This window comes from Sceloporus occidentalis, unplaced genomic scaffold (genome assembly GCF_023333645.1).
Source record: "Sceloporus occidentalis isolate IW3139 unplaced genomic scaffold, rSceOcc1.0.p SCAF_41, whole genome shotgun sequence".
Classification (NCBI taxonomy): domain Eukaryota; kingdom Metazoa; phylum Chordata; class Lepidosauria; order Squamata; family Phrynosomatidae; genus Sceloporus; species Sceloporus occidentalis.
In genome coordinates, this window is record NW_028317021.1 from 5,485,274 (window position 1) to 5,511,136 (window position 25,863).

Genomic DNA, 25,863 nt, shown 5'->3' on the forward strand with positions numbered 1-25,863 from the left:
GTTCCAAGATGTCTCTCTTCTGGGAATTGTGTCATTGCGTATTCCCCAGTGGTCTCTCTTCCAGGTATTCGCCAGGCCTGACCCTGCTTAGCTTCCAAGATCAGGCAGGATCTGATGCCTTCAGGGCATTTAGGGACCTAAATAAACATGCATAGAAGGGGGTTTTGAGATGGGAGATGTTTTGTGCAGGCTAATGCTGTGTTATGCTAAGACCACATGGATGGATGGATGGATGGATGGATGGATGGATGGATGGATGGATGGATAAATGTATGGGCACCATTCTAGAATAACAAGAACAGAGCTGATACTGATACAATGTAATCCTGTGTGTGTGTGGACAGGGAGTTGGGTTGCCCCTTTTCTACCTGAAATGTATTCTCCTTCCACCATTCCCCAAGGAATTCAGGTCTGCTGGATATTTTCCAGAATACCCAGCCTTTCATGGCCAAGGCCTTTTAGGTGTTTTGTACTACACATCCCATTAGTTGTTGCTAGTTTGGCCATTGGTGGAGGGGCTGTGGGGTCTGAATGGCCAGAATACCATCGCTGTCTTGCACACGTGTATGTTCAACTATAGAAGCCATTGTGCCCTTTTGTCCAATGTGCAACATCCAGAGTCAGGTCAACGCCATGGAAGGGGAGTTGTGTCTGCAGGGCCATTGCAGATCTGATTGCTTAGTCAACCCACATATATCTGCCCTGATGAAAATGAGAGAAGTTCTCCTATGGTTACGGATTCAGTTGTACACTGTTGCCGTTTCACATGAGGGTCATGTGAAACTCCGCCTGCCATAATTTTAAAAGGATGTTGACAAGCTGGAGTATGTCCAAAGAAGGGCAACTAAAATGGTGAAGGGTCTGGAAAGCATGCCCTATGCGGCGCAAGGGAAGGTTAAGAGGCGACATGTTAGCCCTGTTTAAATATTGCAAGGGACGTCATGTTGAGGATGGAGGAAGTTTGTGTTCTGCAGCTCCAGAGAATAGTCCATGGAGCAATAGATTCAAACTACAAGAAAAGTTGAGATTCCACCTCAACGTTAGGAGGAACTTCCTGACAGTAAGATCTGTTTGACAGCGGAAGATGAATCTCCTTCTTTGGAGGTCTTTAAACAGAGGCTGGATTGTCATCCATCTCAGGGAGGACTTTCATTGTGAGTTCCTGCATGGTAGAAGGTTGAACTAGATGGCCCTTGAGGTCTCTTCCAACTCTATGATTCTATGAGACAAAGCACATGCTTTTCGCTTTCCTTCCTCTTGCTTCTGCACCTCTCTTACAGGTCCCAAGAGGGGTGGGGTTTTTTTGCTTCAGTTCCTCATCTGAAACCATCATGGTGCTATGTTTTACCATTCCTTACGGCACAGTAATAATCTCCTTCATCGTCTGCCTGGACCCTGGTAACGGTTAGCTTCGCCATATTGTTGTAGGTCTCTCCTGAGAACCGCTCAGGGACTCCAAAGGCTCTTTGTCTGGAATTATACATCACTAACCAAGGAGCCTTCCCTGGTTTCTGTTGATACCAAGAAGGGTGGACACTGCTGATGAACTGTACACCTTGCAGGGTACAGGAGATGGTGGCCATCTCTTCTAAGTCTGCTGACACCCGTTCGCTTTGAGTCAGAACAGCCTGAGAGCTGAAGACTGGATAAGACAGAGATCAGATATCACACACCATGGAAGCTGCAAGACAGAGAACTCATGCCTTGACAGATACCGAGGTACATTTGACCACACTGAGGGAAATCCTGATAAAATCCATACCTGGCACAGCAGCAGGTTCAATTTCATCGTCAAGAGCATCTCCCAAATCAAAGTCCTGTGAACGGAGTCCTGAAAGGAGCAGGGTGGAAAACCGACAGTCAAATTCTACACTGCAGACGTTGTGAGAGAGGTTTGCCATCTCAGGTCTTCAAGGATGGCACTGAAGGAAGGAATTTGCAATGGCGGTGGCCAATTCTGTCCCACCTTGGTGGAGAGGTGTGCCCTCTCTGGCTTCATTCCCACTCACTGAAAGACCCGAATCTCAATCCGGCTCTGCTCTTCTATGCCAAATCGATTCCAAAAGGTCCCTCGTCCACATATGAATGGGGACCTTTCTGTGTTATTTCACTAAACTGGGCTTTAATATTTTGCGGCAGGGAGTGAAGGACAGCCTGGCTTCGGTCTCCTGTGTTCCAAATCCAGCTGGAATAAATAGTTAATTCCCAGACTGTCCTCCCATTAAATGATGTTGATGGAGAGTTGGGGATTGTATCATTTTGATCATGTTATGTTTTCTATTCTATTTCCTTTTTCTTGTAACCCTCCTCGAGCAGTAGGGAGAGACGGGATACAAATTATTATAATAATAATAATTATTATTATTATTATGCCTTTTTTCAGTACTAGAAATGAAACAAGGTCCTCCAGCCTCTGTCCCTGAGGTGACCGGCTTCTGTTTAATGGTAGGGACAACCCCATTGACGAAAAGCCACGGGAATCCTGCCCCCCTCAAAGGCTTTTTACAAATCTCTTTCTCTGGGGAAACTGAGGCACCATTTTTAGCAACTAAGGTGGAAGTAATGGAAATGTAAGTTCTCCCACACTCCAAATGGGGTTCTCAGGCTCTGAAATGGGGACCCATTGCAATCGGAGTAATCCCAGCTTCTCACCTGTACAACAAGCCAAAAGAACAAGGACACGAAAGACCAAGGCCATGGTTAAGGATCTAGACCAGCTTCGCTGACTCCAAGATCCTCCACGTCTTCTCCCTTAAAGCTTCACAGGACCAACGAAAGGCCTCCCTTATGCAAATCTGCACTTCGTAGCTCTGGTCTCTGAAGAACCATTCAAAAACACTGGGAAGGGGGGGTTTATAAGAGAGATTCAAGGGCCACATCTCTACATTTTGGCCATTGATTCCTGCCCAGCAGTGGCTTGGGCGAGATGGCCCTTGGAGTGCCTTCCAATACTGAGATAGAGGTAGCTTTTTGTTCAGATGTCTAGGAATATTTGTGACCGCACCATAAGCAGGGAGATAGAAAAAAGAGAACTTTTGTCAACACAAATGGAAGGGTGATAATATTGTTGCCCATTATTCAGTTTATTGGCTCTTCTGAACAGGTATCAGCCTGCATTGTCCATCGCCTGGTTCCATACCCCCCAACTATCCCAGCTGTTATTTTCTGGGCTGCGGAAGTAATGCAGTTTGGCACCACTTTAACTGCCATAGCGCCATGCTATAGGATGCTAGAATCTGGAGTTTGTTTTAGCACCAGAACTACCTATCTCACAAAACTACAAACCCCAGGATCCCACAGCATGCAGCCATGGCAGGATCCTACAGCGTGGAGCCAAACTACAAATTCCAGGACTCCATAGCATTGGGCTATGGCAATTACAGCGGTGTCAAGCTGCATTCTTTCTGCAGTGTGTGGATGCAGCCTTGGAGGTCTCCGATCCATAGAGTGAATACAAGGAGAAGCCAACTTGACTAAAATTTACCACGAAGAGCTTGATGGGGATCAGATGGACAGCTTCAGTGCACACCCCAGCTGCCTTTCTCCCTTCCCCTTTCTTTCCGCTTGCTGTTTCACCCCTCTCTAAGGCCAGAGGTTTTTTGTTTCTGCTTCACAGGCAACTGCATCACGGTGGAACACGCTGTTGTGCCACACAGCACAGTAGTAGTCTCCTTCGTCCACCTCTTGGACCCTGGCAATGGTTAGCATCGCAGTGTTATCGGCAGTCTCTCCTGAGAACCGCTCAGGGACCCCGGAGGCTCTCTCCCTGGATTTGTAGATAAGTAACCGAGGCGGCTTCCCTGGTTTCTGTTGATACCAAGAAGGGTAGGCACTGCTGATGAACTGCACACCTTGCAGGGTACAGGAGATGGTGGCCGTCTCTTCCAGACCCACTGAGACCAGACTGCTTTGAGTCAGAGCAGACTGAGAACTGAAGCCTGGAATGAACAGGATAGGAAAATAAAGAGTCACGCCATTGAGGCTGATGGTTGCCAACTGCAATGGGAGACAACAGTCCTGTGCCTTTCTTGAGCAAAGAAAAGACCTGTGGGAGGTGTGATTTCTTACTGCAGTGACAGATGCTCTGAACTCCCTTATGAATGGCTCAGGATTCCTACCCTCCTTGGAATCTAAAACGGTCTCTGGAAAACTGAGACGGGCTTGAATCATATTGGGTTCAACTGGAGTAGACTCAGTGGGATCAAGTGGTGAGCATGACTGACCCTGTGGGTAAAGATGTAGAAGAATTCAACAGGTCTTTCCAGTTAGGACTAACCAATAGGATGCAAGCCGCTGTTTCTTGTAAACTAAGGGATGCTAGAGAATTTTTAAAAAACAGTTGCAAACAGCCAACCACTGAAATGGGGAGCCATCCTAGCCGAATCGCTCCCATTTTCTCACCGATGCAATAAGCCAAGAAGAGCAAAGTTGGCAAGGGCCTAGCCATGGTGGAGGGTGCAGCCCAGCTCAGCTGACCGCAAGTCCTCCAGTTGCTTTCTTTTAAACCTTCCTGGGGCCTGTGAGATGTCTTCGCTATGCAAATACAACAATATCAAGAAAACAATCGGCGCCACCAATTGGTGGAAGCAGATAGTGCGGGGAAGCCCAGCATGCAGTTCTCATTTGCGTATTTGGAGAGGGCTGTACCATGTTTTCTGGGACTGTTGGAAAAAATCAAGGAACAAAAAGGCACTCAGGGGGGCCATGCCTTTGAACTGGCCACCTTCCATCCATGCTGCATGCTTTTCCACACCAGGGAGCTACAATATACTTGCAGAAAAAGCTAAGAAGATACGGGCTGGAGTCCAGTGGTTCCCAAACTTTGGTCCTCCTGTTTAGAACCTTAACTTCCAGGTGTCCTATGCAGCTTGGTCAACAGGAATTCTGGGAGCTGAAGTCCAAAACGTGTAGAGGACCAAAGTTTGGGAACCACCAGGCTAAACGATGCTACTGTTAGATGGATATGGAGCTCGCTGAAAGATTGGATCCAAAGAATGCTGGAGAGAAGTGCCAAGTAGGGTCCCAGAGCCAGTGTTTTTCTATATCATTATAAATGACTTGGGTGATGGAGTAGAAACCGTGCTCATCCAGTTGGCAGATAGCACCAAACTGGAGGTACAGCTATTATCTCAGGCAATAGAATCAAAATGAATTTCAGGAAGGATACATGTGGGGTACTTAATTTTGGGGAGGAGAAATCACATGAGCAAATAGAAGATGGGCGACATCTGATTTGACAGCAGCACACATGAAAAGGATCTAGGGGTCTTGGTAGACTCCATGTTTCACATGAGCTGACAGTTTGAAGTAGCAGCAAATAAAGCCGATACAGTTCCAGGCGGCATTACCAGGAGTAGAGGGTCCAGACAGAAGGAGGTCATAGTACCATTTTATTCTGCTTTGGTCAGACTTCAGCGGGAATCCTGTGTCTAGTTTTGGGCATCACAGTTCCAGGATATGGAGCAGTCCCAGAGGAGACCTTACCTCTCTTTAAAGCACAAATGCAGAAAGTGTGGCCTGGGGACCCTGTGGGGCTCTATTTTGTGTCTTCTGAAGGGCCAAAGCCACCAAAATATTAAATTTGGGCCCTTAAAATGGCTGAAAAAACACAAACCACCCAAACCACCATGAAATGATGCCATGTCAGAACCAGAAATGACACAGTATTGCTTCCAGTCATGCCAAGATCCAGTCCACCCAAATCAGACAGGGTCTGCTTGGTGGCTGCTCTCAAACTTTAAAAATCCCTCCCTAGAGAGGCCAAGATGTCTCCCTTCTTACTCTCCTTCCGCTGGCAAGTGACAATGAAGATTATTGCACCGGGGTTAAAACGTTCCCCGGTGCGTTCTAACGGGGGAGAGCACGGAGCGTGATGGGAACCCGATGGGGCCCAGAATGCTAGTTTACTGCACGGCGGAACACCGCCGCCGCCGCCGAGCCTTCCCATTGGGTTCCCATCGGATTCCAGGGGACGCCATTTCTGGGGACAGTTTCAAAGCATCCCCAGAAATGGCGCCCCCTGGAGTCCAATGGGAACCCGACGGGAACACTCGGCGGTGGCGGCGGCATTCCGCCATGCAGTAAACTAGCATTCTGGGCCCCATCGGGTTCCCATCACGCTCTGTGCTCTCCCCCGTTAGAACGCACCGGGGAACGTTTTAACCCCGGTGCGATAATCTTCATTGTTGCTGTTCCATCAGGTTTTTAGGAATAGATTATGACTGGCCTGTTTAATGGGGTGCTGTGTTATTGCCTGCTTTTATTCGACTATGGTCTTTGAATGAACTGTACATGGTTTTAACTTTACAGACCATTTAATCTTTCAAATAACTCTGATATTTATATTTTTTTAATCTGATGTTTTTGTATAACTTTTAAGCCGTACTGTTTTTAATAAGTCCTCAGCCTCCTTGAATCACATTATTGGGAAACAGGCAGGATATAAAGGAATAAATTCAATAAATAATAGAGGCTGTTCAGAAGTTTCCAGACTGTCCATCCTGTATGCTGTTCCTCCAATGCCATCGCAAACCTGGGTGCGTTGGATTATTCTTCTCCATAGACACACATTGCAAAAAAAACCCAGGTTTATTCCGAGAAGAAATTTAATACTTTATGACATGAGAACAGTCCCTGCTTTAATCCACAGCCACTATGACCCCTGCCTTAAATGTTTCCATAATTGACCGTCCACATTTTTAAATCTCTTAGAACGGAATTCCTTTTGCAAGAGCTATATGGATTTCCGAAGATCCAGCTACATGTCCAAAATGCTCCTTGAACAACCTCCCTATAAAGTAGCCCCATGCATTTGAAGAGATGAAGAATCCCATGAAGAATATGTTTTTAATATTCCATCAAAAAAAATTAAGCATTTGGGAACTTCTTAAATTCTATCCTTTCCACCTTCACATCATCTCCAATGAGCTGGTACACATACGTTACAACGGTGGAGGACTGGATATCCATCAGAACAAACGACGGAGTGACGTTTCTGGAAGGAACAGAGTATTTCTATTAGGAACGTTAAAGCGGTGCTCAAAACGCACAGATAACAACTCATCGCTAAAGTAAGAACGGCTAAGAATTTCACTGCACTTCCATTTAAAATTAATAATAATAACTGGCCAAAATGTGCAACATTCGTCATATACCTGCAATGAAAAGAAATTGAGATTTCAAAAAAGGAAAGAAAAGGGAGGGTAACCCAAACTGGGAAGCATCCACTTAAATAAATAGCCTATCCATTCTCACCTTAGTTGCCGGACTCTTGTCATTGCAGTCAGCCCCCCACAGTTGCGGCTTTGACTTTTGCAGATTTTCTTATTTGTGGATTTGTTTAATATGTTCGCTCTAGGAATCTCTAGATTGTCCAGTGTGACTCTATAGCCAATATCCACCAGAAGGTGACCCTGGCGTTATGCTGGAGGACCTAGATATCCCTTGAGATAACACTTCTCTAGCCATCTGTAGGTCCTCCGGTGTGATTCTATGGTCAACTTTGGTGAACATTGACTTCAGAAAATGCCAGCCACAGATGCTGGCAAAACGTCAGGAAGAAACTCTGCTAGAACATGGCCACATAGCCCGAAAAACCCACAAAAAACTATGGATGCTGGCCATGAAAGCCTTTGACTTCACATTGACTTCAGAGTTGTACTGGAGAACCTAGAGATTCCCAGAGAGATGTTCTCTCATATTTAAAAAAATGTATAATAATAATAATAATAATAATTATTATTATTATTATTATTATTATTATTATTGACCCTCTGTATTTGAAGGCAACGTAGTTTTCACCTCTTCATCCCTCTACCACCTAGGACATTTTTTTTTTTGCTTATCTTTTTATCCATCCATCCATCCATCCATCCATATTTTCTTGCCAGTGCTGACCTTGCACTTTGCACACTCAAGCCCAAAGAAAGCCAAATGTACCGCTCCGGTTTTCAGAAAGAAACATTGCAAAGAGTACCGCTCTCACCTTTCCAAGGCAGTGTAGGCGCCTGTGGCCGACCCAGGGTTGATATAGAACTTCTTCTCATGCTCCAACGCTTCAAATTGGTGAGTGTGCCCTGAAATGAGGATGTCCACGTCCAGTTGCCGCCTCAGAATGGCCAAGCTAGCTAGATCACCCCAAGGAATGACCTGATGGCCGTGGATCAAGCCAATTCTAAACTGTCCAACGGTGACAATTTTCTGCTGCGGGTAATTCAGCCCCTGGAGAAGAATATGGTTAGCGGTTCACCAATAGCCCAATCAGAGATACTGTACATCAGGGTGGGCAATGTCTGTCCTCTGGCCTCGTGGGTCCCATTGTCATCCAGTACCGTTACACCAACCCTCCAAAGGCTATGGAAACCCTCTCCCAATGTTTTTCGGCTTTAAAATTTGCATTTCCAGTGTATAAACATTGTGAGGTTATTGCCTGCAGTTGGGGTTGCTCACTCTTCTGGAACAGTCAACACACACATACACACTCCATAGCCTGAGATGCTACCCAAAGTCATGGGTTCTCACGTCTGATCACAAAAACGGTAGCGGCAATAATGAGACGTTTGGAGGAGCCCACATTCAGATGGTGCAACCCTTCGGACTCCACCTTTGGGTCCCATGCCAGTGGAAAGGCGGCATAGTCATTAAAACATAAACAGGCCCTTCATTTAAGCAAGAAGATTTCTCTCATCTCTCTGTTTCCAAGCTAAGCCCCAGAAAACAAAGGGTTGCAATTGAGAGGCAGAGCATGTGCTTTGCATGGACAAGACCTCAAATTTGATCCCCAGTTTTCCTAGGTAGAGATAGGAAAAACCTGATCTGGAAATTTGGAGAGCCTCTGCCAGTCAAGTTAAGATGGAAAAATATTTGGATAAAGCACCACAGGGCATATGAGTTTAAGGCAAAGAACCTTTTTAGCACAAGGGCTGAATTCCAGTCTTGGATAGAGGTGGGCAGAGCTAAAGGCAAAGTGGGAAAGGTCAGTTTGGTTCTTGGATAACCGAGATGGAGACCTCTTGCTGGCCTGGAGGTCAAATTCCAATCTGGAAAAGGTCTGAGTGACCACATACCAGCAATGGATAGGATGTTCAAGCATACAAAAAACAAAACCCTATTCTACAAACCAGAGCTTCTGTCCCATGCAGAAACCTCCCAGTCTGCAAACCAGAACACCTCTTCCATGCAAGAAGCTCCCCAGTTTGCAAACCAGAACACCCAGTCCATGTAAAACTGCCCTGGTTTGCAAACCAAAGCTTCTGTTCCATGCAAATCCTCCCTAGTCTGCAAACCAGAGCTTCCATTCCATCAGTCCAGAAGAAAGACCTTCACACCAGTATTTTAAAGAAGTGTCTCTCTACCTCATCAAAGTCGCCTCGGACGATGTGAACATCCCCGGCCAGAGTCCGCAAGTATTCGTAAGTCTCCTTGGTGCAGAGATTCCCAGTGCAGAGAATGTGCTGAATCTTCCCTGGAACCAAGAGCTTTCGGAACTTGGCTGGGAGGCTGCTGCATCGATGCGGGATATGTAGATCTCCTAACACCAGCACCAACTGAGGGGAACCCAGGGAGAGAAAATGGGAAACAAAAATGCAGACATCAAGTGAGAAGATCCCAACTCATGGTGAACCAAAGTCTACTGAAAACATATGATCAACTCTGATGGCATTCTCTGGAGATGCCAGCCACAGCTGCTGCTGGCGAAACAGCAGGAATAAACTCTTCGAGAACATGGCCATAGAGCCCGAAAAACCCACAAAAAACTATGAGTATCAACTCCGTTTCCAAAACAAGATTCAACTCCGTTTCTAAAACTTAGCCTATTCCTAAGGGCCAGGAAGGACATGTAAGTGTTGTTGTTGCTGCTGCTGTGAGCCTTCAAGTTGTTTCTAACTTATGGCAACCCTACCGTGAACCTATTAAAAGCGGGGTTCTTGGCAAGATGTTTTCAGAAGGGGCTTGCCCTTGCCATCCTCTGAAGCTGAGAGAGTGTGACTTGCTCAAGGTCATCCAGAGGGTGTGCTTTTTAAAAAACATATTATTATAGTTGTTGTTATTATTATTATTATTATTATTATTAAGCTGAGGAGGAAGGGGGAAGGAGAGAGAAACCGGGACATTTCCAAAGCAGCTGGAAAAGTGGGACGGCAGAGGACGAATCAGGCATGTCCCTGCCAGATCAGGCTAGTTGGAAGGTATGTTGTATTTCAGACACACCTCAACAAGGCCAACGTCTGGAAGGTTTTTCCTCCTCGACACTTCTAATGGAAGAAGTATTCGGCATTTCACAGTGACCTTTCTTTCTCCCTCCTTTGCACAGCGATTGCAATCTGGCTTGCTACCTAGGCTTAAAGCGAGTGGAGGTTTATTTTGCTACCAAAAAACTATATTCAATCCAATCTAGGCCATTGTTCTGCCGAGCCTTTATCTTCTGTCGCCCCAGTTCCTCAAACAGGCATGCCCTTCCAGAAACAAAAGGCTTACTCAGATCTAGTAAATCAGTCACACAATAATAATCCAGAGAATGAGTAGGATCTTTACTAAACTGGTCCTACAAGTCAGCTCTGTGTGCATTTAAAATCCACCAAGATCAATAGGATGTCTTTCCTATAAGGGTTCAGATTCCTCGCCTGACTCCTGAATCTCTGAATTTCAGAATCCTGATGTTTGCAGGATCCTTTGCAAGTTTCAAATGTTATCCCAGAAGCAGCAGAAAGAGCCCAGTCTACTTTCTATTCGGACTTTGGCCTGCAATGGATAGGTTGGACCCCCTGGTAGTCCCAGCTTACAAAAGTTTTGGACTACAGCTTCCATAATCCCCCTGCCAGCACAGCTAGAACAGCTGGAGGATTTTGAGGACTGGCCATGGGTTCTGGAAGTAAATGTCCAAAAAAGTAGCTTTTCCAAGCTCTTTTCCAAGCCAAAAGACCCAGCCATGAAGAGAGCTGGCAGCAATGGACTTCCTATTGTAGCATCATGGCAAGAGACACTCTGCATATGCTGAGAGGCAACCCACACTTTCCTTCAAATACGCTTCTGAGGCTGGAAGCACAATGCTGGAAAGAAGTAGCCCCAGAAAAACGTTCCTCTGAATTAAGGCCTCCCCTAAAAGAGATCCTGTTTGGTCTTGGAAGCTAAGTAGGGTCAGCCCTAGGTAGTCCTTGGATAGGAGACCACCAAGAAATACTGGGCATTGTCAGTGCTCTTTCAGAGGAAGGAACATGCACACATGCACAGAAGTCTTCCAAAAGGAAAACCTCCAGAGGAATCCAGAAATGCACCAAAAAAAACCCCTCCTACTTACCATCTTGCCAACTTCTTTCACTCCGCTGAGCAAAGGAGCAGAGCAAACGCTTTCAACCAGCCCTCGCCGTCTGTCCACAGCAGCTGCCAAGGGTCAACATTAGTAGGCTTGTGATACTTCTCTGCACATGTGCACTGCAAAAGTGAAGCCACTGCCCTTTCCCTGCCTTTCCACCTTTACCTTCATCTCCTTTCCAGGTGTGTGCGTGTGCGTGTGTTTGTTTTTTTTTAAATGTAGGGATCCCAATCCTGACAGTTCTTATGCACAGCGGAGGAAACTATGGCCTTCCAGAGGTTTGCTCCATTGCAACTCCCAGCATTGCTTGCTTGCCTCTGGCAATGCCAAGCTAGGACTGCTGGGGCTTGCAATCTGACCCTGGCAATGCTGGGCTAAGACTGCTGGGGCTTGCAATCTTGCCCAGCCCTGTTTGTAAAAGTATCCACAATCTGGACAAATGAGTCCCAAACTTGGATCATCCAGATGTTTTGGACTTCAGCTCCCAGCATTCCCAATTGTTGGCCAAACCAGCTAGGGCCTTCGGGGAATTCAAGTCCAAAACACATGGCGGACCAAAGTTTGGGAAGCACTGATCTAGATCTTTCTCTCTGGCTTGCTTGAAGCTATGTGCCACGGTTACCCAACGCAGATCACAGCACTGCAGGGTTCGATGGAACCTCAGTGCTCATTTAGTCCAACCTGATGATGATGATGATGATGATGATGATGATGATGATGATGATGGAGGAAATCCACAACAAGTGTCCCTGACATGTGTAGGTCTCTAGATGTTATCCACTGCAACTTCCAAAACGTCCAGGGATGAGGACAACATCTGGACAGCCGCAGGGTTGCTTTCTGTAATGTTAATGAATGTTTCAATAGAAATGTGCCTCTGAGCATATGCGAAGTGCTTTCCTTCCCATGAGCTGTCCTACACCTGACAACTGGAGAAAGATTTCCAGATGTTTGGGCATCCAAAGAACCTAGAACTCCAGCACTTCTTGTTTTGGAATGAAACCCAATACTTAGGCAGCTGCCATGCTGTAGAATGAATGCGGCTTGACACCACTTTAACTACCATGGCTCCATTCTATGGAATCCGGGGATTTGTAGTTTGCTGTGGTGCCAGAGCAGAGCCACAATTCTGCAATTCCTAAATTCCATAACATGGAGCCAGAGCAGTTACAGCGGCATCAAGCTACATTAACTCTGCAGTGTAGATGCTTTAATGTCCGAAAGCATATAGCCCTCCTAATGCTTTTGGACTGCAACTCCCAGCACCCCTTAGTCAGCAATGGGTGAGGCTGGAATGCTGGGAGTTCCAGTCAAAACACCATTTGGAGGCCTTCCTGTTTCTTACCCCAGCCCTGGAGCATGGCATCAATACTAGTGCTGCATCCACACTGCAGAAATAATCTGGCTCGACACTGCTTTAACTGCCATGGCTCAATGCTATGGAATGCTGGGAACTGTTGTGGCACCAGAGTGGAAGAATCCCTCTTCTTTGCACATTATTTCTGCCTCTGGTCCCCAAAGGTTCTGTTCAAGAAGCAATACCCACAAACACAGCAGCTGCCTTCACTGACCCAGATCTGCTCTGAGATGATAATGTTTGCTCTGATTTAAGTCAATTCAGAAAATGTGATGACAGTGACACCTAGTGGTCATATCAGCACACTGATCCTTGCTTTTGATTTCTAACTCTCCTAAAGTGCATCCAGACTCAAAATAATGCACTTTGATGCCACTTCAACTCCAGCCTACACAATCCTGGGATTTGTAGTTTAGATGAGACACCAACACTCTTTGGCAGAAAAGACTAAAGACCTTGTTGAGCTACCAATCTCAGGATTGCAGAGGATAGAGCAACAGCACTTAAAAAGTGGTGTCAAACTGCGTTATTTCTGTCATGTAGATGCAACCCTACATTGGCTTCAACTGGCTTTAAAAAACAAACTAGTACGCCATCCAGCCAGGGAGCTCTTGGGCCTTAGCAAACTGCAACTCCCGGGATCCTATGGAATGGCACCAGGGCAATTGAAGTGGAATCGTAGCACTGTAACTGGGCAATGTGAACAGGCCCCAAATACCCACCTAGATACTGGCCTTGCAGAAGCAGTCTTGGTCTTCAATAGGTCCCAGTCTGCATGCATTAGAAACATCACTCTTTTCCACCCAGAAAATGGTGGGTCTGCTAAAACTACAGCTCCCAAGAATTCTCGTGGGTCCAAAAAGATGCGGAAAACATCAGCGATAAAAAGACACGGGTTAAATGGGTCTGGCACATGGCCCTCGCCTCTCCGAATCACTTCAGCAAATCAATTCAAGTGGGAACCAGGGTCATTTGAACTGGTTCAAACTGATTCGCGATCCAGTTTAAAAGGTTGTGAGAATCAGGCCTTGGTATCCACTGGGGTTTGGTTCCAGGGCCCCTTGGGAATGCCAAAATCCATGGATGCTGAAGTCCCATTATATACAACAGGGGTAGTAAAATGGCAAAAGCAAGGTTTCCTTTTTGGATGTCTTTTTTCGGGGAATATTTTCAGTTCCTTTGCTGTGCTGGCTTTCTACATGCAGGGAGTGCCTTTAGAGAGCAATGGCTCAAAGTAGTATGGCTCCAGAAACGTTCTACCGCTTGAATCAGATTTACACCATATTCCATCTCAAAAATAGGATTTTGGCATATCGCAAACAAAGAGTAAAGTCTCAGGCCAGGAGAAAGAAGTGGTATTAATCGGTTTGCTGGATTTCTAACACCAATCCCAAATGTATGTGCCACTTTTTTCTGGAATAACAGCAGCACTGGCCTATATATTCAATGTAATCCTTGCAGACAAATAAACACAACCTGAGAAGCTGGATTGAGCTTTATCCCTCGGTTTTATTTCAGCTTGAGCACAGAAGCCTCTCTGGAGAGGCGCCTTTGAGTTCCTTCTTAGGTCTGTCGGTTGTTAAAGGTAATTTAAAGTGTTAAATACATCATATTTGGGACACCTGATCGAAGTAGAATGCATAGTAGAGAGGAATCGGGGCTAAAATACACACGCCTTGGGCATTCATTGGTAAAATTTTAAAAATGAGCAATATTACAGAGCGTAGGTCAGAGGAGGGAGAAAGACGCTGGGTTATTATGTAGCAGCCATACTCTAACAAAGTACACCTTTTGAGTCATTCCGGCTTACGTTTGTATAAAGAGAAAGCACACACTGCCGTCAAAGACACCGCTCATTATTCTTTATATATCCAACTTTTTCCCCCACATTGACATCCAGATTCTTCAATTGGTGAGATTTCAGGTACCTTTCCCCAACCGCCTTTGTGATCTTGGACTACAACTTCTATCAGCCCCACTGCTGGGGATTGCTGAACTAGAAAACATATCTGCAAAACCTGGCTTGGGTTGGGTGGCATGTTGAAGCTATATGACTTTCCATGCCAGTGGGATGGGGAATCCTTACCAGGTTCTGGCTAGCTTTAAAAAGAAGCTTTCTATGGTGCTGGACTTAGGCAAAATTAGCATTCAGCACCTTGCACCGGCTTTTTGAAGCCTGAATCAAAGTCCGGCATGGATCCACTGCCCCATGGACTTGGAAGCCACCACTGCATCTAACTATAATGACCAAGCACTCCCCTATTCCAGGAATAAGCTGACTGTGGAAGAAAATGTATAGCCCAGAGGTACCTCCTTGCTACGTCTCACTTGCATCTGAGGACAGGTTTGGACCCAAAACACAGATACAGGTTCAGATCAAGGGAAGCAACAGTATCACAGGGAGGTTCTGTATGCAGCTTTGGGCACCACATTGAAGAACAACAGACTAGAACACATACAGAGGAGGGCAACCAAAATGGTCAAGGGTCCAAAAACTGAACCCTGAGGCCAACGGTTGGAGGACATGGACATGGTTGGCCTAGAGAAGACTAAAAGGAGGTATAACAGCTATCTTTAGATATTGGAAGAGCTGCCAGGCGGAAGATGGACCAAGCTGCACCAGAGACAGGAACCCATCCCATGGATTCAAATGGCTAGAAAGGAGATTCTGATTCAACATTAGGAAGAACGTCCTGACAAGAGATGTTTGACAGTGGAACAGATTGCCATCACAAACTGGTGGACTCCCTTTCATTAAATGGAGATTTCCTGCATGGCATTGAGATTTCCTGCATGGCAGGGGGTTGGACTAGATGGCCCTTGTGGTCTCTTCCAACTCTGATTCTATTCTATGATTCTAGGCTGGGAGGCCACATCTCAGGGGTACTTTAGATGTGGGTTTCAGCCCTGGCAGAGGGTTAGACTGACCAGCCCTTGGGGGTCTCTTTTCCAATCCTATGGAGCCCCTGCTGGAACTCCCAGTGGTGCAAAACACACCCATTTACAAAATTTAACTAGAATGGGGCTTTCAGACATCCTCATCCACCTCTAACCATCTTATTTTTCTCCACTACTTCATGCTTCCTTTTTGTCTTTCCACAAAGCCTCTTAAATGAGAGGACAGAATACCTGGGCACTTTGTTCAGATTCTTGTACTTAGAGCTGTCCGTCTGGAAGCCCAAAGTGTGTGTAAGGGGTGCATTGGCATTTGAACCTTACCAGAGAACACTCACATTAGTAAGGCAAGACTGCAGCATCACCTGGCACAACAAAAGCCCAACAACGGCCTGGCATCCTGGAACTTGGGTATGTATGAGCCCTGTTGCACTTGCATCATTTCTTTTTTAGAGCCACCTGTGTTAAAATGTGGCCATGCTTTGTCTGCTCTCTACACTAAATGTGTTGTCTTTGGGGTAGAAGGGCCTGTTGAAAACAAGGCTATTCCCCACTTGAAAAAAGCCCCATACATTAATGGATTGGCACCTGAGTACAAAGTAAATGGCGGACAAGAGGAGGGCAAAAATGGGGAAAAAAGATGGCGGCACAACAGTTTACCTTAAATAGGTTGTGCGTTCTGGAGGCTCCTTTATGTCTGTATCTATATTCAGGCCATTGAATTTAGCCCAAGAGTAAGCAACTATCAGAGGTTAAGGGGCTGCCCCTTCACAAAAGTAATTTTAAAAAAGGAACTCGCTTCCAGTTAAAAATAAGGCCCTAAAATGACCCATTTGGGGCTAATATGGCAAACTTGTCTTTAACTTTTTTAGGCAGTTGAGGCAGGGGTCCAAAAATTGCCAGGGAGGGCCTTCCCAAGGCCGATGAAGCACACTTCCCCAAACCTTGATGTGGCTGGTTCCCAGGCTCTCCGAGGGCCCTTTCATTTGTTCTTCTTGCACCACTTCACCCCAGAGAGCATTCATTGAAAAAACAAGCACAAAAACCAAGATGGGCTCAATGAATACACAAAGGGCCTTGCTGGGATCTAAGCTGGCTCTGCTCTTGGCCTAGAATACCTCTGGGCTTAAGCGGGGCTTCTCAAAGGTTCAGAAATCATCTGGCTAGGATAAAATAGGACAGCTAGAATATCTTCTGGGGATCGTACCACTTTCAAACACGAAGGTAAGAAAACTACCGTGTCCAAAATCACCTGACCCACAAAAAGCTAGCCTGGTTGCCAGAGAGATTTCCCCAACACGCTCCTTTTTGAAATGAGCAGCGAGGCTGCATTTTATCTGATTTGGTTTTGAATGCTTTCCCCCTTGTCTTGAATTAGGTCAATACCTCAACGGCTTTTTATAAAGTAGATTTAAAAACACAAAAACAAACAGTGCAAAGCTAGGTCAGCAACAAGTCCACATCTTAGCAAAGGCAAGATTACGGGGCAAATGCTTATGTAAGGAGGTTAGTATTTCATTACGTGGCCCCAGCTCATTCGCTCTGACAGACAAGTCCTCAAGCTACTGGCTATGCATGCGCAGGGATATCTAAGGCTGGTCCCCTTCTGAGAAGGAAAAAAAACACATTTAAGATAAAGGGGGGTAAAACAGGAAAGAGCGGCTTCCGCTTTAAAAGCAAACTGGAACAGTAGCGAGCAGCAAAATCTATCTATGATTTCAGTAGAGTCCCTTGGAGCATACTCAGAAGCTACATCTTATTCTGTAAAATGTATTCAACCATGAAACATACCAGGAAGTGTTGGATTATTAGTTTGTTAAAAAATGAAAATAAAAGAAAACAACCCTGAATTTTGTACATATTGACAGAGAGATCAAGTACAATAACAGTAAGTTCTAGGTAGTGCTTCAAGAGCTGGGCGGAATTGGTTTTGCCTCCCAGCACATGTTTTCCACTTGTGTTTGAACACCGTCACACTGAAAACCCAGCTCTCCAAGCTTCTGGCAACGTTGAGCCCTTTTTTGACAACAGAGAAAGAAAATCACTTTCCCCCTTGCTTTTCTGGAGGACTTGGAAGCCTAAAGGCAACGCCACGTTCGCTCCTGAGATTACAGTCATATTTGATCCTCAAGGAAACACAAGTCCAACTGCTTGTCAACAGAGCTGCGGTGTATCTACCGGCCAAAAGCCGAGTGTTACTCAAGCCCCCGATGTGACATATTTGTCTGTTGTGGTTCCATGCAGAAAAAAAAGATCAGTAGAAAAAGGGAGGTGGGGCAATAACAAAATACCTAAGCAGGAAAAGATGCACGTTACTCCTGCAAGTTGCAAACAGGCTTTCCATTCCCACCTGGTCAAAAAGTGCCATTTTGAACGGACTCTGCAAAGACAGGCCATCATCTCTGCAAAAGGGTTGGCCCTCTCTTCCCACCCAAATGTCCCTTTTCGTTTTTGGTTGCTCATCTGCTGTTTGTAACGTCCTCGTGACGCTCCCTTTCGATGGTGTCTAAGAGCAGGCCTGCTTGCGTCCCCCATCTTTTGATGCTAGATGTGATCCAGTGATGGTCTCCAGGGCCCATCAAGGGGATGGATTCTGGTTTGTCCAGCATGCTGTCACAAGCGGAGCTGAATGCTCAGCTTCTGCATGGATGCCCATGTCCCCAAAGGCTGGATGTTGAACTTGGGCTCCACAGTGTTGTCATTCCACAGCATACTTTGCAAAAGAGCTTAAAGAGAGGGGGACTAATGGCCATGTCGCAACCCAAACAGCGAGCCTCACGAAAGCAATTCATCCTCGCCCACATTTGGCAGGTCGCTGATGCTCTTCAGGTTGTCTTCGCTGCTTTGCTTCCTGCTTTAAAAAAAGAAATTAAATACATGTTAAAAATCAACCAGTTTTGCTTCCTGGTCAAAAACAAGATGATACTGGAAGAGGTTGCAAAAAGAAGAGGAGAGAGGGTGGTACGTATGGAAGGGTGGCTTGAAGAAGTACAGTCCTGGTAAAGCTTGGCCACTTGAGGCTGCTGACTTACAGTTAAACTGATGTGGCACTGTTCCAGTTCTAGTATGGAAATGACACTCATACAAATGAAGGCTCATGACAGTAACATTTGGATCAGAATCATTGTATTTTAGCTGGACTTTAATTTCTGCCTTCATTCCCATGTCAGGAGAAAGACAGAAAATCAGTCCATCAATCAATTGGTTGTTTGGTTGGTCCACCTCAAATATTGGCAGCTATGGCCCTCCAGATGTTTTTGAGCTGCAACACCAATTTTTCCCTTACAAGGCATGGATGCAACGGCTGCTGGAGGTCATAAACATCTGGAAGCCTATAGTTCCCCAAGCCTTGCACTAAAACTTTAAACGTCGACATGTAAGGAATCAGCACAGCGCCTGAGCTGAATCTTCCCCAGTGCTGAACAAAAACTCTGCATAGGCATTGGAGCCCTGAAATCTGAGAGCAGTGTGTGACTGTATGTATGTGCTGCAGTTTTGCTATCAATGCAAAAAGGGCTCTATACCCATAGATTTGGAGTCTGGTGCAACTATTCAGGAAATTAAAAAAATTAATCCACAGAGCTGTTTCAGAGCAAATCCCTGCCAATAGCTACGTGCACATCCATCTCTCCGGCCACCAAACCAGCTCAGCCCCTTCCTGCGTTGCGGTTTGAAACCAAAAGGAAAGAAAAGCCATCATGCCACATATTTCAGACAGGGTCCTAGCACAAGCATTCCACATGGCAGAAGTTGGCCTCATGCTCTCGCTTCCCCCACGGCATGCCCATTTCATCCATTCCTTAGCCCAGTTCACCGCATGACACAGACAGACAGGAAGGACTAGGTGTGACTAGGCAGTCACAGTCTTTACCTTTGACTGATGTGATATTTCACATGTCCTGCTTTGGTTTTTCTGGAGTCAGGGGAGGTCAAGGGGAAGGAGAGGAAGAGGGAGGAATTGGATGTGAGAACGCACACAGTCAGAAAAAAAGAAACAGGGCACAATCACCCAGCATCAAACCGACTAGCCACTGTGATATCTGGTTGGAGTTCAAAGAAACCGAATCTCAAACATGAAGAAAGGGATCTCTAAGCAGGATGCGGTGTACGCCACATGTTCAGGAACTAGTTCTCCACATAGGATTGGGAAGGACAAGAAGTCCCACCTTTTCTTAAATATTTTTAAAGCGGTTCCTGTCCTCATGGTTAGAACAAAAAGCTTGGAACTATTGTTGCATTCACTCATGACCCTTTTTGTTAGCCCTTTCAAAAATGAATTGATCATCAAGAGAGAGAGAATTTAGTCCACTCCTACATTGCAGGTGATGGTAGAATAGAGACAGAAGTTGTTATGGCTCTCGGTAATTATTCTTGTTTTTGACAACATTGTGTTGAAACAACCCAGAGCCTTATGGCACCTTAAAGGCTAATCAGGTTTTGAGTTGGATGAGGTTTCCTGAGCGCAGCCCATCTGTCACAGGTATCCTATGAAATGGGCTCCAGTCTGATAGCTTATGCCAGAGAAAAGATGCTATCATTTAAGATACCACAAGAACAGCTAGTAAAGTGAGATGACAGGATTAACTGGGACTGTCCCTGCTCAACCAGGGCAGGTGGAAGGTATGTGTCATACACAACCATTTTCCCCCTCAAGATGGAGAAACTCAGCACATTCTCCTCTGCTGAACATGGTTGAGAAAGCTCTGCAATGCTTGTCCCCCATTAGTCATTTTCTTCAAAGCCACCAATCAGCTCTCAAAGAAACTCCCTTTACTCCTGACCCAAATCTTTCACAACGTAAACTTGAAAATTCCCAGCTGACTCCACAGCCCAAGAGAGACTTACATCAACAAATTGCCTGGTGCAGACAAGGATCTCTCTTCTCTTCGGCTCCCTTCAAATGGATTTCCGAAAGATCTTTTCCTGATCATTGATTTTACCAGGATCTGCAAGAGAGGATGCTCACTATTACTGTTCTTAATGCTCAATAATGCCAACTAGATCCATGGAGTTGTTACTACTACTGTTGCTGGTGGTTTTAATGCCAGGAATCTTCTATCGTGGTCTGAAACTGCAAACCAGCACATTGAAGAGAGAAGTTACTCACAGCCTACTCCATGTTGGACACAGGTTCTTTGAATATGAGAAAGCATTCCAAAAAAGTATTTAAAAACCAGATTCCACCTCCAAAGCCTTAAGTCAGTGGTTCTCAAACAGTAAGACAGATTCCTCCTCCTCCTCCTCTGCTTCAGTCACACTCTTCCTCTCTTTTTTACATACTTTCATATACACAAGACAAGCAAAAGAATGCTTCAAAGTGACTGTATGAGAGAGTAAATGAGTATGTGTGTGAGTGAAAGAAAAAATGAAAGAGTATGGCTGTGTACATATCTGTGAGCACTGGTGCATGTGAGTTTGGCTGAGACAGTATGTGTAAAATTTACACGTGCTGAATTTGGTTTTGAACTTATTTAAATAAAAGTGTTATTTCCTGATAAAATGTTACGATATGAATATACATGAACAATGGGGCAAAAATACGCACACCCAGAAAACAAAATATTTTTATTCATACACTATGTCAAGCGTCAGGGTATTGACACGTATATATAAAGAGAGTTACGCAAGTAAGAAGTTTGAGAATCACTGCCTTAAATGATACAGCATAGAATGTTATCACCTCAGTCCTTTATTATCTCATTCTGTGTAATGGACTCTTAGCCAAACGGTAGAGCTCCTTGAGTGTTTCAACAGGTATAAAACCAATCTTGATCTGTTGTGAAGACAGGGCGGCAAAATCCCTACAGCACCAACCAAGGCAGAAGAGGCAAATGTAGCTTTCCAGGGCTCACTCACCACAGTGGCCAAGCTTGGGATGTGTTTCACTGAATTCTCCACCTCTTCTTCGGTCACCTCAACAAGTGTGCAGTTCTCATCCTCTGTTGGCAATGGTTCCACTCCGTTTTTGGTAACCCAGGGGTGCACCTTGTTTGAAACAGACAAAAGACTCATCCTGTTGCCTTCTCAGAACTGCAGACACATCCCAGTTAACAAAGCAGATATGTTCCTGGACCTGACTTCTTTAACAGTAAATTTGGTACGAATGGCAGAAAACAAACAAACAAACAGGTAAAACAGAGAATGGGTTCCTACACCACAACAAAGAAGATCAGTTCAACATGTTTCAGCAAAATGTTCTATTTAAAACTGTCAATGTGCACATGTGAAACAAAGCAAGCAGGTCAGGGAAGCCCTGTATAAATAAAACAAAAACATTTTGAACCTTTGAGAAACCCTGCATCACACTCTTTCCCAGCTTTATTTAGTGCATTGTTTAATACAGACAAACGGCTGCAACCCAGCACTGAAAGTCTGCATTTCTCCAGACCTCCTTCGTTGTCTTTCCAATGCTGACGCTGCTAAAAATCTTCTAGCTATGATGAGGCGTAAACAGCCATTGTAAAAATGAGTTTTGCTAACAGAGGTGTTGGCTGAATCAAGTCTGTATGGATTTCACAGCTAAGAAGCAAATAATAATAATAATGATAAAAACCACCAACACAAATGGTAGCAAGCCTGAGTATTGTTACAAAGAAAAGAATTACCAGGGGCTGATGTGGAATCAATATAAGGAGGACACTGGGAAGTGGGGGAACAGTTGACAAAAGTTGACATCCCTTTATCCTGTTATGGCTAAAACCAAATTTAGAACAGTGGTTTACACTGTTTACAAAAGCGTTTGACAATTTTGAGTGGTTTTGGGGGCACAAAGAATCCCTAAATCAATACAGCTACCATAAAATAACCCACAGCTAAAGCTGTGGCTCAGACATTGAGATACACACCATGGTAACTTCTAGATTGGACCTCCTGCAATATGTTCTCCATGGGGCTGCCTCGGAAGAGGGTTTGGAAACTGGAACTGGTCCATAACATGGCAGCTGGGCTGTGAACTGGAGCCGACTCTGGAGAACACATATAAGGTCCTTATACAAACCAATGGTGTGACCACAGTGGAAACACCGTATACACTTCTGGCCGCTGCATCTCAAAGAGGGCCATCACAGAGGTGGAAAAAATTCAGAAGAAGGCAACCAACATGAACAGGGGACAGGGCCAACTCTCCTCTGAGGAAAGGCTGCATGTTTTAGGGACTTTTAGCTTTGAAAAAGATGATGAGGGACAAGGTCAAAATTTTTTAAGCTGTGTATGGTGTAGAGGACAGATATACATGATGCAGCCCCTATGCAGCCCCTAGTATTTTAGTATTAAAATTTAGTATTTTTACTAGGGTTGCTTGTTTAATAGTTATGTAATTATTTGGTTCTTAGGTTTTAAACTGTAGTTTGTTTTCATCTGTATTGTAAGATGCCTTGTGTGCCATGCTGGGAGAAAGGTGGGATATAAATTAAATAAACAATACATACATACAGCAGACACATAAATACATAAACAAGCAAAGTAACTATAGGAAAAGAAAGTTCTTTTTAAAATGTGCCATCCAAATGCAATGGATCTGTTGAAATTTATTTGACACAGATTTTAATCTGTTTGTAAAATGCTTTAAGAAACTCTGAGGCTATAAGATACAGGAGTACTTTTATAATAAAGTTTTCAGGCTCAGAAAGTAGTAGAGATGGCAACAAGGAGAAGCATGCCAGTCCCAGGCCCACAAAAACAGGGACTCAAAGAAAAGAGGAGCATCCTGAAAAAGTTAAGAACGCCATACCTCACAAGAGGTTTGGGATTAACCGTCAGATACCTTAATTTCTGGAACAGTGATCCTGGATTCAGGACTTTTGTCCAGCATCTTTGTTATCAGATCCTTCAGTTCATCAGAAATGTCTGGCCTGCAGTGGTTTTTTAAAAAGGGGGGAAATCAAGAGGAGTCAAAACAAATGAACTTGGCAGAGCTGTGCCACATAAGCTATAGCATGAGAATAACAGCTCTCGTTTCTTTTCTTTTTAACAGCAATTTTCTAGTCCTTAAGGTTACAAAGCTAGGTTTGAAAATATCCTTGAGCACAGAAAGGAAAGGGCGGAGGAATGTAACAGAAGCCAAATGCACTCGGTTAGTTTTCAAACATTTGAGTGGGTCTGTGGCCCCACACTTAAAATATTCATAAACGCTTATATGGGGTATACTCACTGGTCTGGAAATTCCAGCATCTGGCTCTTGATTTTGCTGTGTAAACTTAGAATTCGCTCATCCATAAAAGGACACTAAGAAGAAGAAAAAGAGAACCCAACAAAGCATTATAAAGCAACATGTGGTTTAGGGCTAACTTGAACCCTGGTCTCCAAAATCACACTCATTCAGTGGGCATCATGCACTCATATATAAGGGAGATCTGCAATTCACTTGTCCTTACTAATGTACAGAGCTTAATGCTGGCCAGAGCTTGGAAAAGTTACTTTTTTGGACTCTGACTCACAGAATGGTATGCTGGCTGGGGGATGCTGCGAGCTGCAGTCTCAAAAAAGTAACTTTCCCAGTCTCCAGTCCTAGCTAGCTTTATGCCTTGGCTCCACATGTAAAGAATGTGTGGAACCTGCAATAGCTTTGGCCTGGCTTCTGACATAGGAAAAACTACATTAATTTACATTTATGTCATCTTAGGGGGAATTTTTCAGTCACCTAGTACTTCAACCAACATACAGCTAAGAACAAGAATACATTTTTTTAAATGGTACATTTTAAGTTTTAGATCATTTTTACACCACAATTTTTGGGTGGTGCTACAGGACCTCTTAACCTTGCCATAGTTTACGATCGCAGCTAGTCTTCATCTGCTTGTGCATCCACCAGCCTCAGTAATTTAGGAAAATGGGGAGGCTTTAGTTACCTGTCCAAAGACGAAACAGTAGAGCGTGATCCCCATTGCCCAAACATCTAGAGCCTTGGGAAAAAGATGGAAGAGCGGGGAAGAAAGAAATTAAACATCATCGACCTTTTCCCAACTTCTTCCACACATAAACACAGAACCATCTGTTTGACCCTCAGAACCAATCTTCTCAACTGGGGAAGACTATGAATCCAGGCTTTCCTAGTTTTAGCATGTGGTGTGTTTTGGCCTTTGAACCAATTCCGACAATCTAGTTACAGATGATTAACATTACATACATCAAAAGTGAGGCATACAGCTGCCCAAGACCATTTTGTAGTTTTGTACTAAAAATGTCCTCCAAGTCCCCGAAAGGGCCATTTTTGTACCCCCTTCCAGGAACTGTTTCAAGCTCAAGAGAGGCTTATTTTTAAACAAAACGTAAAGCAGAAGTTTACCTCCAGTTTACTTAGTGCTTGAAAAAGCAGCCCAAGGAGGTCTAAAATATATGGGGATATTTTTAATGAATTTTTTAAAATTAAAAATTAGGTTGCATGGCAGGAGGAGAATACCCTCACAAGCCTTGATATTTGCCCACCCTGTATGAAATGGTAGAGCACCAGAATTGTTTGAACAGTCTCTCTGCCTTGCCCTGTCCATACCTTTCCAGAAAATATTTTTCTGGTTTCCGAGAGGGTTTCTGGAGCCATGAACGCTGGCGTGCCCACTGTGTTGGTCAACAGAGCATCTGTCCCTTTAAACTCATTGCTCACACCAAAATCAGCTATTTTGATGTGCCCGTCTTCTCCGACTAAGAGGTTGGAAGGCTTAATATCCCGGTGGATTATCTTCTGATAGTGCACTGTGAAGACAGGATAAGACAGAAACCTGACATGGCATGAAAGCTTGACATGGCTTGAAGGCACCCCATCCTTTTTTTATGTGCATGTGTGTATATACCTTCAAATCACCTGGTGACTTAGGATGATCCTATGAATTTCATAAGCAAGGAATACTCAAGAGGTGATTTGTCATGGCCTTCCTCTGAAATATAACCTATAGATCCTGGTATTCCTTGGTTATCCCCCCATCCAAGTACTAACTGGCCCTGAACCTGCTTAACTTCTGAGATCAAACAGGACCTGGTGCTTCCAGGATATTTAAGCCACATACATCTTTGGGTTCATTTTCCAAATCAGAAGGGTGTTGGAGCTTTCACTGCTATATCCCTATGCTGAGAAAGAGAAAGCTACTGTGGCAAAGTGTTCAAGGCTGCAATGGTTATGTGATAGTGGAGAGGTGTCACACTGCACTCGCTCAGAGTCATGTCCTCTTCTAGTTGTTCCTCCTACTGCAGAACCAAGTCCTGGGACTACAGAGAAATACAAAAGCTTTAACTCCAGTGATAACCGTATGACTTTCTGCACTTCCCACTCCCTTGTCATTATTTTTCTAAACACCACCAAGAAAACTCA

At 44.7% G+C, this 25,863-nt stretch overlaps 2 protein-coding genes across 9 annotated transcripts in view; both read right to left on the reverse strand.

Annotated features, from left to right (window-relative positions):
* Positions 1-6,867: 6,867 nt before the first annotated feature.
* On the reverse strand, positions 6,868-11,308 carry LOC149290033 (vacuolar protein sorting-associated protein 29-like). The gene is made up of 4 exons (XM_089489897.1): positions 11,297-11,308; positions 9,354-9,545; positions 7,985-8,220; positions 6,868-6,994 (listed from the first exon to the last, which is right to left on the reverse strand). Exons 1-4 carry the CDS (start codon positions 11,297-11,299, stop codon positions 6,868-6,870), a joined length of 558 nt encoding a protein of 185 aa, XP_089346023.1. The 5' UTR covers positions 11,300-11,308.
* A 2,849-nt stretch (positions 11,309-14,157) lies between these two features.
* LOC149290034 (calcium/calmodulin-dependent protein kinase kinase 2-like) overlaps positions 14,158-25,863 on the reverse strand; it is a 40,550-nt gene continuing 28,844 nt past the window's right edge. For 2 of the 8 annotated variants that reach the window (XM_089489973.1, XM_089489974.1), the window contains exons 11-19: positions 25,051-25,250; positions 24,410-24,463; positions 23,713-23,786; positions 23,326-23,413; positions 22,409-22,528; positions 21,420-21,548; positions 20,409-20,509; positions 19,435-19,476; positions 14,158-18,417 (exon numbers count right to left, since the gene is read on the reverse strand). In XM_089489973.1, the coding sequence (XP_089346099.1) occupies positions 18,339-18,417; positions 19,435-19,476; positions 20,409-20,509; positions 21,420-21,548; positions 22,409-22,528; positions 23,326-23,413; positions 23,713-23,786; positions 24,410-24,463; positions 25,051-25,250 (887 nt within the window). In that variant the 3' untranslated portion in view covers positions 14,158-18,338. Of the gene's footprint in view, positions 18,418-19,434; positions 19,477-20,408; positions 20,510-21,419; positions 21,549-21,572; positions 21,644-22,408; positions 22,529-23,325; positions 23,414-23,712; positions 23,787-24,409; positions 24,464-25,050; positions 25,251-25,863 lie in introns of those variants that run through there. The other 6 variants (XM_089489977.1, XM_089489976.1, XM_089489975.1 and 3 more) reach the window with 6 other exon arrangements.

What these genes read in the sequence shown, in the direction of transcription:
- LOC149290033 (XM_089489897.1), bottom strand. An exon ending in TCCGAGGCGACTTTGATGAG is followed by an intron (nt 8,221 to 9,353) that starts GTAGAGAGACAC and finishes ATTCTTCTCCAG; the next exon opens with GGGCTGAATTACCCGCAGCA. An exon ending in GCCTACACTGCCTTGGAAAG is followed by an intron (nt 6,995 to 7,984) that starts GTGAGAGCGGTA and finishes TGTTCCTTCCAG; the next exon opens with AAACGTCACTCCGTCGTTTG.